Below are 18955 nucleotides of genomic sequence, written 5' to 3'. Positions count from 1 at the left end.
CTATCTGTTTTCTATTGCCTACGTAAATATAGGGGTGGACCGAGCAACAGAAGATAATCAAAATACTCAACAGAATTACTAAAAAAGACATTTTGAAACATCATTTACCACAGTTTCCTTCTAAAATATATTCTTTATTTTATTTTATTTAGGAAAAAACGTAACCGGAAGTCATATGTGTTCATTCTACCGTGCTTGACACTGGTACTTCGCTCCGTTCATTTCATTCGCAGTCGCATCCTACCAGCCCTGTTTCTCAGCCTGGAAAAATGGCTGCTCCGGCGGCGGTGAGGAGCTCCAGTCCGGGGCTCTGCCCGAGCTTCGCGGTGGTCTGCTCTTTCCTGGAGCGGTACGGAGCGGTGCTGGACCTGCCCGAGATGACTTTCCCGCAGATGGAGAGGTATCTCCGGGAGACATCGACAGGTGAGACCGGGGGGAAGAAGTGGTAGAAAGCTGCGACACTTGAAACCGAAGGAGAAGGGGGCCTCTCTGCCACCACCAGCATCATCATCATCACGAAGAGAGGGAGAGAGAGTGTGTGTGTGTGTGGGTGGCCCGATAGAGCAGGAGATACAGGAGTTACTCTGCCAGCTCCTACGCTTCCTGTCTGGGGGTTTAGAGCTAAGTGACAGGTTGTCGATACATTGGCACGGCTGAATATTGATCTGTAAATGGTAAAGTTGGTGTGGAAGCCATGATGCAGTACTGCTGAGTGACCACACACACAGCCAGCTAACCAGTTAGCTCCAGATTGTTGTCAGGTGTAATTTTTCACCGGCCTAGGCTTGCATTCAGGCTGGAATAACGTCAAAGTCACGGTGTTTATTAGTTGATATTGTGCTCATAATAATGTTATTTTCTTGCTCAGATCCGCGTTTCTGATTGTTGTCAAAGCAGCGAGTGATAAAAACAGTGGATGTTATTTTTTGGCAAAAGGTAGGGTGGCTGTCAACTCTGCGCAGGCGCAGTGTGGATGTTAGCTATTACTGTAAGTTAGCTTGCTGGCTAACTAGCTCGCATTCGGTAAACTTTTCAGACAAAGTGCAACATTCAACACTACAACTAATTTAGCCAAACACTAGTTTACTATTAAAGAACCAGTTCTTACTGTGTGCCATTGATGTTTGGGACTCGTACCAGTGGTATTATTAATATAGGTTAACTAACAGCCATTGTCAGTACAGCTTGCTAGTTAGCTAGCAGTTTTCACCGGGTAAATTAACGTCGGTTCGCTTGCCTAGAAACCTGTGCTGTAATAGTAATAATAATATATCTGTGGGATTTAGTGGATCATTAACTCTACACATCCATCCCCTTTGGTTTCTAGGTCTTTATGATATTTTACCCTTTATTATCAAGTAGAGAATTTCAGTTTGCACTGCCAGCAGAGGAAACAGGAGTTCCCAAACTTCAAGGACCCCAAAACAGAAACAGCAGGCCACAGAGCCTCATTTGATAAGATTTAGTCCTTTGTTGTTAGATATGACTTTATGCACAATTACATAACTCTCTATACTGTAGGTGGACAGATAACCACAGTGGGCAGAGGGAAACCTATAAACAAAAAGCCATCCTTAGATATATTCTCCAATTGAGCTAACGTCTAGGGAGTGGCAAAATAGTGAAAACCATTCCTCAAAAACATTTAAACTAATCCACATTTTGCTGGGGACCCCCTTGGAACCCCCCCAAGGACCCCTGGAGGTCCATGGACCCCAGTTTGAGAACCTCTGACTTAGTAAACATCTTCATACTCAGCAGTGATTGAGCAACATAAAACATTCACAAGTCAACCACAGTCCCAGCTATGTTATTAATTCTGTCAGTGCAGAAAACGCAGTGCACATCATACTTAATACTGAGCGACATATGAAGACTGCATTCACAACTGTTTCCTTTTTATTGTTTGTTTCATGGCATTTCAATTCTCTCTGGTTGCAGCGATAGATTGGCTTTAAGCCCATCAGGATTACACGATTACATGGTTCATAAAAGATTTCTACTTTGAAATCGCCATTGGCCATGACTGGTTTGGGTCTATAAGGCTGCATTTTAAATTCATTCAACTAGACGCATAAATGTGAATGTCCAATTTTTTCATTCAGCATTGGTGGGCCATTTTCCCATTACTGCTACAGGAAATGTGAAATAACAAAAAACACAAACAAGAATAGAACCAGTGTTCAGATTTAAAAGCTGTATCATCATTAAACCTTCTCCTCTCATTTAAAAATGCCCACAGAAGAACAGTTTGAACACTAACAGACACCACAAGCCAAACATGGACTGTAACATGGATGTAGGCCAAACCAAAACCATATTTATCCTCGCCTACCATTATATTGTTTTGTTTGTTTTTTTGTGACACTGTATTGAATTGTATTGCAAAATTCTCTGTTCTCTTGCTCTCCTCCACTGGGGCGGCGGAGGTCAGAGGTCAGGCTCAGCCACAGCCACAGAGCAGCACCTCTGGACCCAGGCCGTCTGGTTGAAGGCCACCTCTCCTCACCCACATGTTATGAGAAGTTATTAGATAAGGAGTGATGTATTTCTAATCGTTCTGTGTGATCTGCAGTTCCCAAGCCGCTGGTGGAGCTCCATGTGAAGCTGCTCAGGAAGCTGGGGAAGTCCGTCTCTGCTGACCGCTGGGAAAAATACCTGGCCAAGGTAAGCTCTCTCTCTCTCTCTCTGTCTGTGTGTGTGTGTGTGTGTGTGTGTGTGTGTGTGTGTGTGCGCGCGCAGGGCTTGACATTCAGGGTCAGTGGCCTTTCAAAATCATTGGCCAAGAATTGACACACTGACCAAAAAGTAGAAAACGATCAGATGTGATTCAAAAAATAGTTTAATGATTAACGTGTTATAATTTGTAAACAAAGTAAACCAATGTTTCTCCAGTCCGGGGAACATAATGTTCAACTACCGGTGCGCGCGCATTGGAAGTGTCATCACATAGTAACAACCATAGCAACGAACCAGTTTGGAGACAGTCAGGTCCAGCGCTGGTTTCAATGGTGTCCATGCACTTTATAAAGACGAAACTAAACTAATACGGAAAGATAAACTGGCACATGGCTCATGTTAATGCTTTCACTTTCTGTGGTCCTAAGAGTTTTATATTTTGAAATGTAAATGTTCGTATAAGTGATTAAAACTTGCAATAATCGTCAATGGCGTTAGCAAGCTGAAAGCGGGCAAATGGCAATGTTGAACCCTGGTGTGTGTGTGTGTGTGTGTGTGTGTGTGTGAAGGTTTGAAGGACTTTATTACCCCCAATCCATGTAACGTGATGTCAGTAAACTGTGCACTTCTTGGACCTAAATGTCTTCTTCTCAGTGTGTCTGGTGGGGTGGCGCTTAAGTTTGGATTCCCCACATCCTGTGCTCCGAGTAAGATTTCCCACCAGTGAGCATACCTGCCACCAGAAATTAATTTGGGCAAATAGGGCGAATCTACGGCGCCTTAATTAGTGGGGATGGGACGCTCTTCTCTTGTCACAGCCCGTCAACAGTATTTTTACGTAAAAATCTTGCCTAATGCATCTTCAAGTAAAGACCGAGGACTGAGATTAGTTTCTGTTTGTGGTCAAGAGACAGAGAAATACTGAAAAGAGAAGGAGAGAGATGAAAAGGAGAGATAAAGTGATAGCTATGCATACAGACTATTATAAAATTTTCCTGCAGGTTTGCCAGGACCTGAACAGCACCTGGGCATGGGAGCTGGAACAGAAGGGCTACCAGGAGATGACCATGGAGTGCAAGTCAAGTATCCTCAAAGTACGACACCCTCTGCCCTTTCACGCAGTATCTTCATTTCATTCGCTACCATGTTGTGTAGTGTTGGCTCATCAGCTATGGTAATATTTTGAAAGCTGAAACATCTGCAGTGAATGCAACAACCACATTAACCATCTCTCTTTCTGTCACATCTTCCCTCCCTCTCCTCTTCCTCTCCTCCCTCCTTTTTTTTTACCCTACAGTATCTCTGCGAGTGTCAGTTCGATGACAACCTGAAGTTCAAGACGGCGATCAACGAGGAGGACCCGGAGAAGATGCGTCTGCAGCCGATAGGTCGGGACCGGCAGGGCCTGATGTACTGGCTTCAGCTGGACCAGGAGCAGAACATCAGGCTGTACACTGAGGAACAGGACGACCTGGACGGGTCCACCTGGAAGTGCATCGTCAGGTAGTACCGGTGTCTTAATCTGGTCTGATCTGGTCTGTTACATGTGGAAGTGTATTGCCTACAGTTTGTTTTTCTTTGGTCCGAACCAGAGTGGAAAAGTTCACTTTGTTGTATTTTTGTATTTGGTTTGTTTAGCTTCACACTGCCCAGTTATGGGCAAACCATGGCTTGTAAGCAAAAGTCACATGACTCACAAGTAGCTTGTTTATTGGACAGAGTTTTGGTAAACTGTCATCCTGCCAGGTTATAGATTTTGATGGCAGGGGGGTCAAAACAAATCTGATTCCAGTCCCTGTAATTTTCGTTCTTCGTCATAATTTTCCTTCTCTGGTGTTCTCCAGGTGAGAACACACAAATAAATAGCTGAATATGAATATGTTTGCCCTCGGTTCATTTTGTTATGCTAGGCTTTCCAAGCATTAGGAACTGCTGGCTATCAGATGTCAACATCCGTCTCCTTTTACCCAGAAAACCTTGAGTTTTAGGGTTGTTTCCTGTAGTTGGTTCAGGTTGTGTTCTCACTCCTAACAAACCGCATCGCAGTTCTCTTGTTAGAGGACAGAGACTCACATTATCAGGCTTCTCGGTGCCGCTATTTTGTACCACCCGAGTTTGAGTGGCGTGGCTCTTGCCTGATGAATCAAAATGTGAGTGTGGACATTCCTAATTTTTTAAATTCATTATGTCAGAGATTCTGGACCCAATATGGATTCAGAAGTTTTTGATTTTAAGGGAGTAAATAAGTTCAAATAAACCGATCCATATGTGCTTGTGTGAACATGGTCTTAACTTGGTGTGTTCTGTTCTATTCTGTGTGAAAATGTATTGTTTGGCCCTGCTGGTGGAGAGGCTGCAGATTCATATCTACTCTACCTGTGTTCTATTCTGCTCTGACTCTATTCTGAATTCTACTGTACTGTAGCATCGTGCTGGTTGTATACTGGCAGTGTTGGTGGTGAAGCCAGCCACTGACCCAGACTTTCTCTCCGCAGAACTCGTAACGACCTGGCTGAGGCTCTGGAGCTGCTGAAGGCCCAGGTAGAGCCGAAACAGAACCAGGACCAGGACCAGGACCAGAACCAGGACCAGATCCAGACCCAGATCCAGGGCCGCTCCAGGAGCGCCAGCCCCACTGAGAGAGACAGCAAGGCAGACAGAGATCCAGGTGTGGGCTGAGGAGGTGGATGGATGGAGAGTTTGATAGATGGATAGATGGATAGATATTGCTTTGTACCATAGAGTTAATATTATAGATGAATGGATGGAAGATTTGCGGATGGACACAGGATGTGTTTAGCAGCAGAGGGTGGCTTTTTGTAGTTGTTTTCAATGTGAGTGAAGCGTTTTACATTCTTTCTTCCGCTCTAGGCGACTTGCGTTTTTGGAAGTTGAAAGAAGTTCAACTAAGAGCAGAAAGGCCCTACGTCACTATCGTGTTTGTTTTCTCTACTGTCCGACTGGCTCAACGGAGAGGCGGGACTTCTCCGGTGACTCTTATGAACAGTAAACATGGCGGATCACATGAAGCTTTAGGACTTCACAAACTGGAGTTACAATGATCCAAACAGAAAACTGCAGCCTGAAGGCAAATTAGTGCTGCACTCTAAATTTCTGGTAACTTATCATGGATTTTTATTGTTTACAATTATTGTATAATTTAGCTAAATTATGTTGACTCACCATCACAATAAACGACAACTGGCTGAGTGACTGACAACGGGGATCATTGGTGATTCTGTCGTTGCCTAGCGACAACATCACAAAAACGCAGCAGGATGCTCTGCTTTGGAGGGTTCAACAAAAAAAGCAGTGCAGCGAACCTGACGTTCAGCCTTCAAAATACATGCTGTGTGATCTGGCCTTATGAATGCATGGAAGTTATAATTGTTTTTACAGCAACAGATGGGGACCAAGACCCCTGCAGTCAGGCAATCTCACCGTAACACGAGCTTTGTTTTTCTAGAGGGGACGACGGTACATCAGAAGAAGCCTGAGGTGGTTGAGGACGAGGCCCGTCGCAGAGACGAGACCAGAGCCAGCACCGACCCCGAACCCTCCAAGAAGGCAGAGGAACACACTGACGGCAAGATGGCCGCCCCTGTAAAGGAAGAGCAACCGCTAAAACAAGGTAATTGGATGAACGAGTGCATTGTAAACTGTTGCAAGGTATCCCACAATTCTTTAATTGTGGGATAAATGCGGATTTAATGCAGAAGATGCCCTTGAGATGAGACTAGATTTGAAGAATGAATTAGAGTCAAAAGACTGTTACATAAAAAAATCTGTAATCAAGATTGTTAAATCTCACCATCTTTGATGTATATCAAGTAGCTAGCTGACTGACACTCAGTGTTTTGTTACTATCACAGCTGGACAGGAAACTTTTTTTTTCCCTAAGCCACTTTGACTATTTTACCTGCCAAATATGAATAGAATAGGAAATTACCTCTTAATGATGGTTGGTCACCTGCTCAAGTGGCTGGTAGAGTAGACAGACTTAATAGCCACCAGCCAAAATTTACCAGCATCTGGATGGTGGCTGATGGAAATTTCCCACTCTGATTACAGGCAGTACAACATTTGATTTATGCTAATATGCTATCTCACAATATGATATCAATTCAATACACGATATGGGGTTAACGATTCGATACAACCACGATACGATGGAATAAATAAAAGTTCAATGACAATGAAGTCTGACTGTGCAGAATTATGTTAAATATTATCTTTCTAGGAATGGAATTGGCTTGCTAGAATGTAAACAACAATGCAAAAATGTCATTACAAAGTGACAAAAATATAATTTGGACGTAGAGCTTGTGAAATTGTGATGGACAAGCCGTCTCATTTGTGATTACTACAGCAGAATAAAATGGAGCTAATATCACGATTCATTTTTGCCCCACGATACGTATTCTCACATTTTTGTATTGCGATATATTGAATTTCGATATATTGTCCCGTCCCTACTATTTATGCTACCTGATATTTGGCCTCTATTAGTCACACCCCTCCTTGTTTTCTGTTCCTAGGAGTCTGACCCCTCCTTGTTCTTTTGTTTCCTAGTGATAAAGCAGGAAGAGGCGGAGTCTGTTAAGCAGGAAAACACTGAGGTTGAAGTGAAGGAAGAAAAGACAGACAACAAAGCAGAGAGGAGAGCTGAGGGGGCGTCGCCGGTCATCGACAACCGCGTGAGCACGATCACCGCCATCGTCAAATCAGAATCCAGGGATGCCGACGCCCTCAGCAACGCTGTTTCTGTCGTCATGGCACCGGCCTCGGTTGCCACGAAACAGGAAGCGAACAAGGAAGAGGAAGCGGAGCGGGCCGTCGTCAGGAGCAACCAACAAGCCAAAATACCACTGAAGAAGAGAGAGCTCAAGCTCGCCGAGGGTTTCCAAGGCAACCGCCATCATGGCAACCACCTTAACAACAGTAACAGCAGCAGTATTATCGTTTGTAACCCTTCGGTGATCCAGACCAAAGACGGTCAGGGGAGAGAGGGCAAGCTGCCGAACTCATTAGCACCGCCTCTTGGTCCGGCTGCCTCACAGCAACAGCAGCAACCGATGGACGCCGCGTCGAGGCAAGAGCTGACCAACGGGAGACCGCCTCTGAAAGACGGGCAGAACGGGGTCATAGGGGTCATAGGTCAAGTCGGGGTCATAGGTCACGTAGGAGTCATCCGCAGCCCGCTGGAGCGTCACAGAGCGCCGGCCGCTGAGCAACAGGAACGAAACGGGCCGAGTTTGGACCACCGGGGCGGTGGGGCTGGGGAGGAGAAGAAGGAGAAGGAGAAGGAGAGGGAGGGGGAGGGGGGGAGGAGGAGGGAGGACATGAGACGGGAGGGGGGAGAGAAGGAGAAGGAGGCGAGCCGGCAGTCAGTGCTGGTGAGGAAGGGGCCCGCTGAAGGGGAGACGGCAGCAGCAGCTCCTCCTGGTGTGCTGATGGAGGCTCAGACAGCAAGAAAACCACCACCACCTTCATCATTATCACAATCGTCATCATCCCTTGAATCTGACAGACTCCCTAAGGTTGTAGAGAGAGACGAGCAGTCGGTCTCTGTCAGCATTTCCTCTCTGTCCCAGTCCAGTGAGGAGCCCAAGACACGGACTGCAGAGGACGAGGGTAAAAAAGCGAGGGAGGAAAGGTTAGGAGAGGGGGGCAAAACTGGGTCCAGCAGTCGTGGAGAGAAGGACAAAGACCCGGGAGAGAGGGAGGAGAGGAGGAGGGAGGGATCAGGGCGTCCCGGGGCAGAGGGAGAGAGTAAGGAGGACCAGGAAGAGAATAAAAGCATTTTAGGAAAGACGGCGGCAGAATCAGAGAGCGCCGTTCCCCCTCTCAAAGTAGACCAGCGGGATCCAGGGGACCAGCAGGTGGAGGGGGCCGACGGAGGGTCGGAAGCCCAGGTTAGGGTGAAGGATGGCGGGCACGGATCGGAGGGCAGGCAGGTTCCCCGGGAGGAAGCCTCCTCGGAGCTCCAGAAAGAAGGGATCAGGCTGAAGATCAAGATTCCTCCCCACCGGAGAAACAAACTGAGGGGAAGAGAGGAAAAGGAGGAGGAGAAGGAGAAGGAGCAGGAGGCGCAAGGGGAGGGGAGGTCGCTGAGGAGATCTGCAAGGATTTGCAGGTACGTGTGTGTGTGTGTGTGCACAGTTTTTTGATTGTTGTCCCTCACGCAATGAAATCTGGGTTTATGGATCAGGCTTTGTCCATCTGTCTGTCTAATGTGAGACTTTATCTCCGGTGATAGCTCAGACACTGATACACACTTTTTTATGAAACTTTGAGGGATGATGCATGTTTGTACTGTGTTCCAGCTTTTAAAAAATTATATTGTTTGGTCTTATGGGGGCGCTATGATTAAAGGTCAAAATTTCAAACTTTTAAAGGCCATAACTGCCACACCATAAGTCAGATTTTTGATGAAACTTGGAGAAATGATGCATCTTGTTCCTGATTGGTCCAATGGGTGCCTGCATCATTTGTAGGAAAGGACATGTTGACTTGTTCTAAAGTTCTAAAGCACGTTATTGTGTTCATAGCTTATGCCATTTATTGCTTTAATTCAAAGCTTCTTACTATATTATGAAAGCATACATACTAAGGGTGATGCCAGTGGAAATTAACCTGGTAGTGTTAGTGCATTTTTTTTACCCATTGAGCCATAGGACCACACTCATGTTCATATATTCATACAGCTGTCATTTGAGGAGCTTCCTTACAACTTGTACAAAGTGAAGTGTGCACATCATGTTTCATTCACTGCCATTAACTCCTGTTCACTCCCATCCACACCTTTTCTCTTGAAGATCCTCTGCTTTGCCGATCTGCAGGCCGAGCTCAAAGGTGGCCGAGAGCCAGAGCAAGAAACAGGACAGGAAACAGGCGCCGTCTTCCCGAACGAAGGAGGAGGACGAGGAAGAGGAGGAGGAAGAGGACGAGGAGCAGAGGTCGACGTCAAAGAAAGACAGAAAAGCAGAATCTGATGGGCAAACCAGGAAACGGAAGGTAACTGATTTCTATGTGTATGTGTGTGTCTCTCTTGACAATGAATAAGTGCACATTGAACTCGTGTGTGGTTTTTGTTTATGTTTTTTGTCCGTCTGGTCATCTCTCTTTCTGTTGTATCTTCAGGGTAAACGGAGGCATCGACGCCCCCGGTGGTCCAACCCTCGGGCCAAGAGACGCAAACTGAACGAGGGAGGGGAGGAGGAGGAGAGAGGGAGGGAACGAAGGGAGGAGGGCGAGGACAAAGGGAGAGAGCGAGGGGAGGAGGAGTCTGAAGGAGGGAGCGACTCCGAAGAGTCCAGCCAATCAGAGGAGATTCCCAATGAAGACGCCTGCACTCACTGTGGCCTGCCCAACCACCCTGAACTGGTGTGTGTGTGTGTGTGTGTGTGTGTGTGTGTGTGTGTGTGTGTGTGTGCGTGCGCGTGCAAGTACTTGCGTAGAAGTTAGGTGTTGTGCAACACGAAACCATTTTACCGGTTATACCAACAATTGTCAAGTATTGTAGCCTAATTATCAAGACTAATAGTCCATATAGGACAGTAGCTTGTGTTGGTAGCATTAATATATTGCTGCTGTTGTGTGAAAACCTCCTAATGTTTTCATCTCAGTTGAAAGATTACATGCTCCTATGGTTGAAAAAATGGTTGAAAAAATTCTCTGAACTCTTGGGCCTATGAAGTCATTTCAAAGCCCATTAATGTCAATGTGCCAATGGCATTAATGCATTGCCATCAAACTAAAAACCAGACTGTTTCTCTTGGCTCCTGAAAAGTTTACATTTTGGAGATACATTTTCACCTGACAGCGATGATAGGAAAAATGTTGTACTTGTCTGAAAAATAAGATGAATTAGTTAAAGAGCCTGTTGTTTTATGCCATTACACCTAGAACAAGTAGATCTCTCTACTTTGTGTGATCTTGACAGCGCACCAAGTGCAGGCGATCGCTGAAGGATCAGTGCTGGACTTAGGAATCTAGCAGTCGCTGTCTGAGACTTAATAAGATAATTGTGAGATTGAAACTGAGCTTTTGAGTGAGGCCTGTCTCTTTTTCATATCCCCAAGTCATTAAGTATTAAAACACGTTTTTGACTTACTCCGTTTTGCAGTCAGGATTTCCTCCAAGGTTTTACATTGTCTGCGTTCATACTGAAGATGCAAGTAAATACAAATGAATAACAGCAACATATTTGGGCTACGCTGTGTGTGTGTGTGTGTGTGTGTGTGTGTGTGTGTGATTCTAGTGTGATTCTACTAAGGTAAAATTATGGTACCATAATTGTGTGTGTGTGTGTATCCACAGATCCTGCTGTGTGACTCTTGTGATAGCGGCTACCACACCGCTTGCCTGCGGCCACCAGTCATGCTGATTCCAGATGGAGAGTGGTTCTGCCCACCATGCCAACATGTAAGCCGTGTGTGTCTGTGTGTCTGTCTGTTTGTCTGTCTGTCTGTGTGTGTGTCTGTCTGTCTGTCTGTCTGTCTGTTTGTCTGTCGGTGTGTCTGAGAGAATGACACAGATTTCATTCCAAAATGCTATAAACATACATATAACAAATTTACACTTATATTAAAATGTAAACCTACGTGTATATATATACATTTTTTTGCCGGAGGGAAACTACCAGATGTTCGTTGATCTGTATATGACAAGTATTGATGTCTACATCCTCTAAAATGTTACTATTTTGTAAGGAAATGCCTTTTTCAGATAGCTGATCGTTTCAGTAATGGTTCATAGTGAATTTTGCTTCCATGTTGGTAAACATTTTGAAAGAGAAGGTGACAGATATCTGGTTGTTTGATTTTCCCTTCTGCTGCTGTAGAAGCTGCTGTGTGAGAGGCTGGAGGAGCAGCTACTGAATCTGGACAGCGCTCTGAAGAAAAAAGAGAGGGCTGAGAGGAGGTAAACACACACACACATACACACACACACACACACAGATTGACTTTCTAATTCTGACTAATCAAGAATCCCAAATTCAACTTCATGTGTATTTTGTCCCTCCTCTCTCCCTGTCTGTCCAGGCGGGAGCGGCTGGTTTATGTGGGAATCAGTGTGGAGAACATCATTCCTGTGAGTAAAATCTTGTCCACTGTGCCATATCAACGTCTAAGAAGGAAAATTTATCAAACAACTTTGTAATAATCCCTGTCAGGTTATACAAGCCTTTTACATTAATAGATTTGCACCCTATTGATCCATCCACTGCGTATAGTACAATAGGAATGAAAAGGGAATGCCAACAGTTGCAGTAAACATTGGTGTTTCTAGGGGAGGAGAAGTTGTTGTAACAGACTTCCCACTAGGAAAAATGCATAGGATTTCCCAACCCCAAAGTTTCTGAGATGCAGTTATTTGATGCTGTAAACGCTGCACAGCATTACTTTAAACATGTTAATAATCCTCAAAATCCTCAAAAAGGTTGATTTTCAGCATTGCACGACCTTAAATTTATCAAAACCTGTGTGGTACATGGCTGAGCTTATGAATTTAAAAGTTCCCAGTTGCTAATATTATTTGCTTACTAGCTAGCTAACGTTCCCAAATATCGTTAACATGGCATTAGCTGCTGCATGGGGAACGCTATTTCACATTCTAAAAAAGAAAAGCACAGAAAGTCTCGCAGGCGTCCATGTTTCTTACCTGTTTATTTCCCCGAGTTATGACCGACCAGCTGTGAATTTCGGACTTCCAACATTAAACGGAACGCAGCATAAAACTCCCCGTTGAAACCAATACTAATGAAATGATCTGAAACAGTATTCAGACTGCGTGACACTAAAACTCTCCATTGAAACTTATATTAATCAGTATTAACGGTTTTAGTTCCTAACTGAGACTGAGACACTGTAAGGGAAACGTTGGTTTACATCATACTGCACACAGTACTGAGAACGATTGTCGTAACTGTCTCAGGAAGGAGACGAGGAGGAAGAGGAGAAATCCGTGAAGAAGAAAGATTCCAAAAAGAGTAAAAACCTGGGCAGGAGGTCGACCAGAACCAGGAAGTGCATCAGCTACAGGTGGGTGTGGTGTTAGTTAGAGTTAGTCTAAAGGTTAAAGAAAGTTGTGATGATTTGCACGTTGAAAAAATGCTTTGGTGTGACTTTTGATCGTGGTAAAATATTGAAGTTTGGATGTTTGGAAAATGGTTAAAATTAAAAGGCTTTGTAATATATTTGCAAGGAAAATCGAATCTTGCAAACATTACTGCGATAGGAACATGGCAAACTCCCAGAGAGAGTCACAGTAGCAATTTGTGTGTGTGTGTGTGTGTGTGTGTGTGTGTTGCAGGTTTGATGACTTTGATGATGCCATCGACGAGGCCATAGAGGAGGACATCAGGGAGGTTTGTGGAGCAGGTGAGAAGAAGAGATGAGGAGGGAAAATGTGTCACAGAGTCACACCAAAAGGCAGAGTTCATGTTGACGAAGCACTGATGAATTGCAGCATCAGAAATGTTTTAGGCATTTCGACACTCTGATCTGGAGCAGCTTGTGATGGCTGAGCAGGTGCGGTGTCTTCCTCAAAGACACATCAGCTGGACATCTGGCTGCTGAAGGACACATTGACTGTTATGGGAGTTGAACCTGTGACCCTCCGGTTACGGGACGGTCTCTCTAACCACCGTTTTATTCATGCGTATCTGGTACACACAAGTCTTTGCTCTAGTTAACTTACAGAAAATCAAACTCAAACAAATTGTATTTTTTAAATGTTTTGATCTTTTGATGAGATATATATATATACTCACCGAGCACTTTATTAGGAACACCTGCTTATTCATGTAATTATCCATTCAGCCAATCATGTGGCAGCAGTGCAGTGCCTAAGATCATGCAGATAGAGGTCAGCAGTTTCAGTTCATGTTCACATCAAGCATCAGAATGGGGAAAAAATGTGATCTCCGTGACTTTGACCGTGGCGTGGCTGTTGGTGCCAGACAGGCTGCTTTGAGTATTTCTGAAACTGTGTATATATATATATATTATTGGCTCGCTGCATTATCCCACTTATTACACAGCTTCTTACCAAGGACATTAATCATTTGACACAAAATATTGATTGATTTTAAATTATTTTATTACAAGGTAATGTAATTTACAAACGTCCACCAAAATCTAGTCCAGCTGGACAGTCTGCAGTAACCAACAATTCTTTCTACCACAAGGGTTTGCTAGTCAATTTGATTAGAAATCAACAAAATCCGCCCAACTGCTGGATTGCAGCCTGATATGATTAGATGTAAAACAGCGGTCTGTTACTCAGAAATCAGAACTGAATATTCAATATAGCCATGTAGTCATTTACACTAACCTTAACCTAAACTTGACACTAATCTTAACCTAACTGGAGACCATAAAAACAAAAAAACAAGCACATAATTCAAGCACGTGGTTTATGATTGGCGCTTGGGGAAGCCAGCATGTGTGAAAAAATGGTTGGATCTCTGGTGTGGCAAACCTATTCTTTACCAACTGAGCTAAACTCCAAGTGATGCAGTTTTTTATTTTTTATTTTGGGGACCGACCGACCGAGTGGCTTCTACTAGCTGCTGGTCGCAGATTAAAAACAAATTGTGACTTTGTGGCTTGACCAGAAAGCGAGAACTCTTTTAACTTTGATTTGCTGATGTAGGTACGGGGCGGGGCAAAGACATGGCCAACATCCTATCAGAGGAGGGGAAGGAGACCCAGCGACCAATCAGAAGCCAGGCTCCTTCTGCCCAGAACAGGAAGAGGCGGAGACTGAACGACCTGGAGAGCGACAGCACAGCAGCTGAGAGCGAAGAGGAGTTCATGCTCAGCAACAGGTAAGACACACACACACACACACACACGCTTAATGTTGCCTTGTTCTCTCTCTCTCTCTCTCTTTCTCTCTCTCTCCCTCTCCACCCACTCTTAACATTTGTTTCCATCTGTGTTTTTTTTTTTCCTTCTTACAGCTCAGAGGAAGAGGAGTTCGTTGCATCGGGGGGAGACGAGGAGGAGGAGGAGGAGGAGGAAGATGCGGGCAGCGAGGCGGGCAGCGAGGCCAGCGGGTCCCGCTCCAGACGGGCGCCAAAACGGGCACCTAAACACCGACCCAGCAAGACCCAACACAGGGCCCGGAAACGGCTTAGACGACGAAGGAGACGCTCCTCTGAGGAAGAGGAGGAGGACAGCGATGAAGACATGGGTGAGTCGATGGAGAGTGGAAACTAGGCTGTGAACCTTTTATTAAATATAATGTGTTATATAATCTTTCCTTTTTGCATTTGGGCTGCACAATTATTACGTAAAATCAAATATCCTGATTTTACAATTAATTGTAAAATCAACTGTAAAAGTTGACAATATTGAAACATTTATTGGGCTCCTTTTGGGCTAAATGAAGGGAAGGGAAACTATATGACGTATTTTGTATCACCTAAAAAGACTGAACAAAAAAAATATTGAAACATTTTATTTTATTTCATTTTGGACGCCTGCTGTAGTTCTCTAAGTTCATCATCAAAACAAATAATAGTGATTAATCATCGTGATCTTAATATCCAGCAAAATAATCAGGATTTCATTCTTACTCTTTCTTTCACTCTTTCCTTCTCTCTTTCTTTCCTTCTCTCCAGACTCCGAGCGGTCGAGCGACATGACTGACAGCGATCTGGACAAGAAGAGGCGGGGCCTGAGGCGCGGCCATCGCCAGCAGGTCAACTACCGCGAGACGTCCGAGTCGTCCGACAACTCCCGGGCCTCCGCCAAAAAGGAGAAGGTTAAAGCCCGCGGCAGACCGCGCAAGCAGCGTCTCTCGAGCGACTACAGCGATGGTCAGTCGCCGCCGGCAACCGTAACCCTTTGCTGCCATTTTGGTCTTTTCCCCTCAGGACTAGAGTCAAATCGCTTTCAGTTCAGTCGATTGAGGAAGTAGATTTTGGAAGGGAGGGAGTAATAACCACAGGATGCGTTTCTAAACTTACGATTTGTCTGTCTTAACATTATGGAAGCAACATGGTTAATTTCTGTGCTGTTTGTGATAATTTCACCACCGATGCATCATTCACTACTTCTGTCAGCATTTCCCCAACCGGGATTTGAACTGGCAACCCACCGGCAAAAGTCTAATTTCGTCTTGTTCTAAACATTTCTCTTCTCATCCTTTCAGCGTCGTCTCCTTCCAGAGACTCAGAGGATGATGATGATTACGAAGAAGAGGAGGATGATGACCGGAGGAGGAGAGTGAAAAGGAGGAGGAGAGATGAGGAAGACTTCAGGAGAAACAGGAGGGTAAAGAGGAGAAGAGACGAAGATGAGGAGGAGGATTACGATGAACGGGAGAGAGGGAGGCGGGTGAAAAGGAGACTAGCGGAGGAGGAGGAGGAGGAGAGAGAAAAGCGAAGGAGATTAAAGAGGAAGGAGAAGGAAAAGGAGGAGGACTTGGAGAAGATGGGCCGGGGGAAGAGGAGGGAGATGCTGTCGCAGCAGCGCCGCAAACGGCTTGCTCTGATGCTGAAGAAACGGCGTCCCTCAACCGACGAGGAGGAGGACGACGACGAGTCTGAGGAGTCAGAATCGTCATCGGAAGAGGATCGTCCAATCCGCAAAAGACTCAACCGCATCGACTCTGATGACGATGAGGAGGAAGAGGAAGAGGAAGAGGAAGAGGAGGAAGAGGAAGAAGAAGACGACGACGACGAGGAAGAGGAAGGGCAGGAGACAACGACCAAAAAGTCTTCAGCCGTTCAGAGGAATTCTCGCGTTGCCGGAGCCGACGACAACGATGACGACGACGCTCAGGAAAAGGGGAGGGGCCGCAGCCCGTCTCCGTCAAACGGACATCGGACCTCCAGAGGCCCAACGAAGCCCGGGGCCGGGAGTCCTGCTGTACCCAGGGACAGTGCAGGGTCGGGCGGGCAGGGCAGGCACAACGGCCCCTTACATCCGGAGGAGGAGGAGGAGGAGGGCCAGACAGACTTGTTGAACTCTGTCCAGAACAGTCCACAGTCATGATGGCTGTTTGTGTGAATAATGCTGGCTAGTTTTTTTTTTTCTTTTAACTGTCATGCCTTTCACCAACAACCACCTTTTTAAAAAAACTGGATATCTCTCTCCCTTCCGATCTCTCCCTCTTCCTCTTTTCCTCTCTCCATCTCTGTTTCTTTCCCTTCTTTCTCTCACTCTTCCTCTTCCCCTCCCCTCTTCCTCCTCGCTGTTGTATTGTGGTAGAGTGCTATCCACCATAACATTCATCACAGTAGAAACTCACTAGCACCCAGTCTCACCCGCCGTCGCCCCTGGCAGACTGTAACAGCCAGCCCGCCGGACCAAAGGCACCCTCACACCAGGAGTGGCAGCACTTCATGTTTCAACGGACACAAACACACACACACACACACACACACACACACACACAGCCAGAGGTTGAGCTACCATCTCCCTAAACTCTAAGTCAGCCCAAGCCAGGTTGCTGTCTGGTGGGTGCACCGATGACAGAATAGCCCAGGATGAGACTAAATTCACTCCGTTTGGGCCCAGAAAGTTTCCGAACGTCTGGTCTAAATGGACACAGCGGTCCGTTCATAGCGTACCTCATTTTAAAGCACTTCGTCATTCTCATGGCACTTAATAACCCGCCAACAAGGCCAGTGAGCGTCCCAGTGTCAAACCGAACACTTGGCTAGTCGACCCTTGGCTCAGGTGGCTGCAGGGTGAGCTAGAGGTTAGAGAGACGTCCCGTGACCAGAAGGCTTGATCCACGCAGCGGCCAACTCTCCTTTCAAACTGTCCTTTAGCAAGACTCACTCATAGTAAGTTACCTTGAATAAGATTGTCTTTAAAATGCCCAAATGTTCCAAAGAGGTCACTTACCACCTTGTTTTTTCTAATTGAGATGTATGTTTACATGCACACTAACAATTTCATCTTAACCCGACTAAGGCAATAGTCTGACTATTGCTTTAACTGGGTTAAGCTCAAGCTCAGGCTTTTCCTTTATCGGGGCATGTGAATGCCTTCGATTTCTTTTGGCTTTTTCAAACTGCGCATGTTAAAGTTCACCAGATGCTTTAACCCAGATGTTGTATTTATAAAGCGAACAACATGGGCGCAGTGCATAGACAGATTATTAAAAAAATCATGTTAACCGGGTTATTAGAGAAATCGTGTTACTTTGAACCTTATAAATGTAATTGAAATATTGCTATAAGCTGATTACCCGCAGTAATCATGGTATTGGTGTACATGTAAACTTACTTGTGTGAACTCTTTGGCGTCATCCCAAAACACATGCACGACTCCGATCATGCGCTCTGATCACCATGCTAGGTTATAGTGATGAGACATCGCTTTGTATTTACTTGCGTCAAGTCCAGACACCGATAATGTAAAACCTTGTAGGAAACTGAAAACGTGCAAGGAGTGGCTGGTCAAAAACTGTTTCTAAAACGATCCCTTTCGCCATGGGATGTACTGCTGCTGTCAGGTGGAAACCACGCATCTCCAAAATGTCAACTTTTCGGGAACTAAGAAAAGCTTGACCACTTTTGAACACTTGAAAGCTTTTCTGTGAACCCATAGAGGAGATTGTATTCCTTCAATTGAAGTTTAAACATGAAAACCAGCAAAACTTAATTTGATTGGGGTTTTCAAATGACAACAGCGATATTAAAAAACAACAGATACATGGAGGGAAATTTTGCACAAAATCAGCTGCAGATTATTAGATTGTACGGTTCCATTTTAGAGTCCAATATTCTGCCCAAACATGGTTACATACATTTGAAGAGTGATACTCTGACAGATGTTTACTGTTCATTTGTGGCTAGTCCAAATGGCCTGTACATGTCAATCTTCATTTGTATTGACTTACAGGTTGAAGCCATTTTTCATCACCGTTTTTTGACCAGCCACTTCTTGCTGAATGGTATGTAATCAAGATTTCCTCAAGATGTAAGTGAACGAACAGTGGCATCTTCAGGACATTTAGGGATAATCCGATTGGTAATTTTGATATTTAGGGCAGGTAGAGGATCCATTGGCCAACTAGTAGACATGTAGCACTAAACATCCAACAGCTAAAGTGTTCGGTTTCAGATTGGTGACTCGACCTTTCCACATTTTCACAAAGCCTTGGGTTGGTTGGCACATGTTTGCTGTACATACTTTGCCTGTATGCTGTTCCTTGTAAGATAATAGATGTTCTGTTCTCTTAGTCCTCTTGTAAAATATAGTGTTATATTTTCTATATGAAGGAGAGGAGGATAGATGCTGCTGTG

The 18955-nt window shown here is 45.0% G+C and overlaps 1 protein-coding gene across 1 annotated transcript; it reads left to right on the top strand.

The window, feature by feature from the left end:
• Nucleotides 1-245: 245 nt before the first annotated feature.
• rsf1a (remodeling and spacing factor 1a) lies at nt 246-18311 on the top strand. Its single transcript, XM_071905887.2, has 19 exons — nt 246-423; nt 2576-2667; nt 3681-3773; nt 3977-4182; nt 5175-5347; nt 6146-6310; nt 7252-7950; nt 8041-8815; nt 9522-9696; nt 9823-10065; nt 11002-11106; nt 11525-11604; nt 11727-11775; nt 12619-12725; nt 12997-13064; nt 14341-14515; nt 14651-14883; nt 15314-15511; nt 15847-18311. Exons 1-19 carry the CDS (start codon nt 270-272, stop codon nt 16689-16691), a joined length of 4635 nt encoding a protein of 1544 aa, XP_071761988.2. The 5' UTR covers nt 246-269; the 3' UTR covers nt 16692-18311.
• The last annotated feature ends 644 nt before the right edge of the window (nt 18312-18955 follow it).

Source organism: Centroberyx gerrardi, chromosome 6 (assembly GCF_048128805.1).
Source record: "Centroberyx gerrardi isolate f3 chromosome 6, fCenGer3.hap1.cur.20231027, whole genome shotgun sequence".
NCBI classification, from domain to species: Eukaryota; Metazoa; Chordata; class Actinopteri; order Beryciformes; family Berycidae; genus Centroberyx; species Centroberyx gerrardi.
The sequence above is the reverse complement of the archived record's forward strand: the minus strand, read 5'-3'. Positions and strand labels throughout refer to the sequence as shown.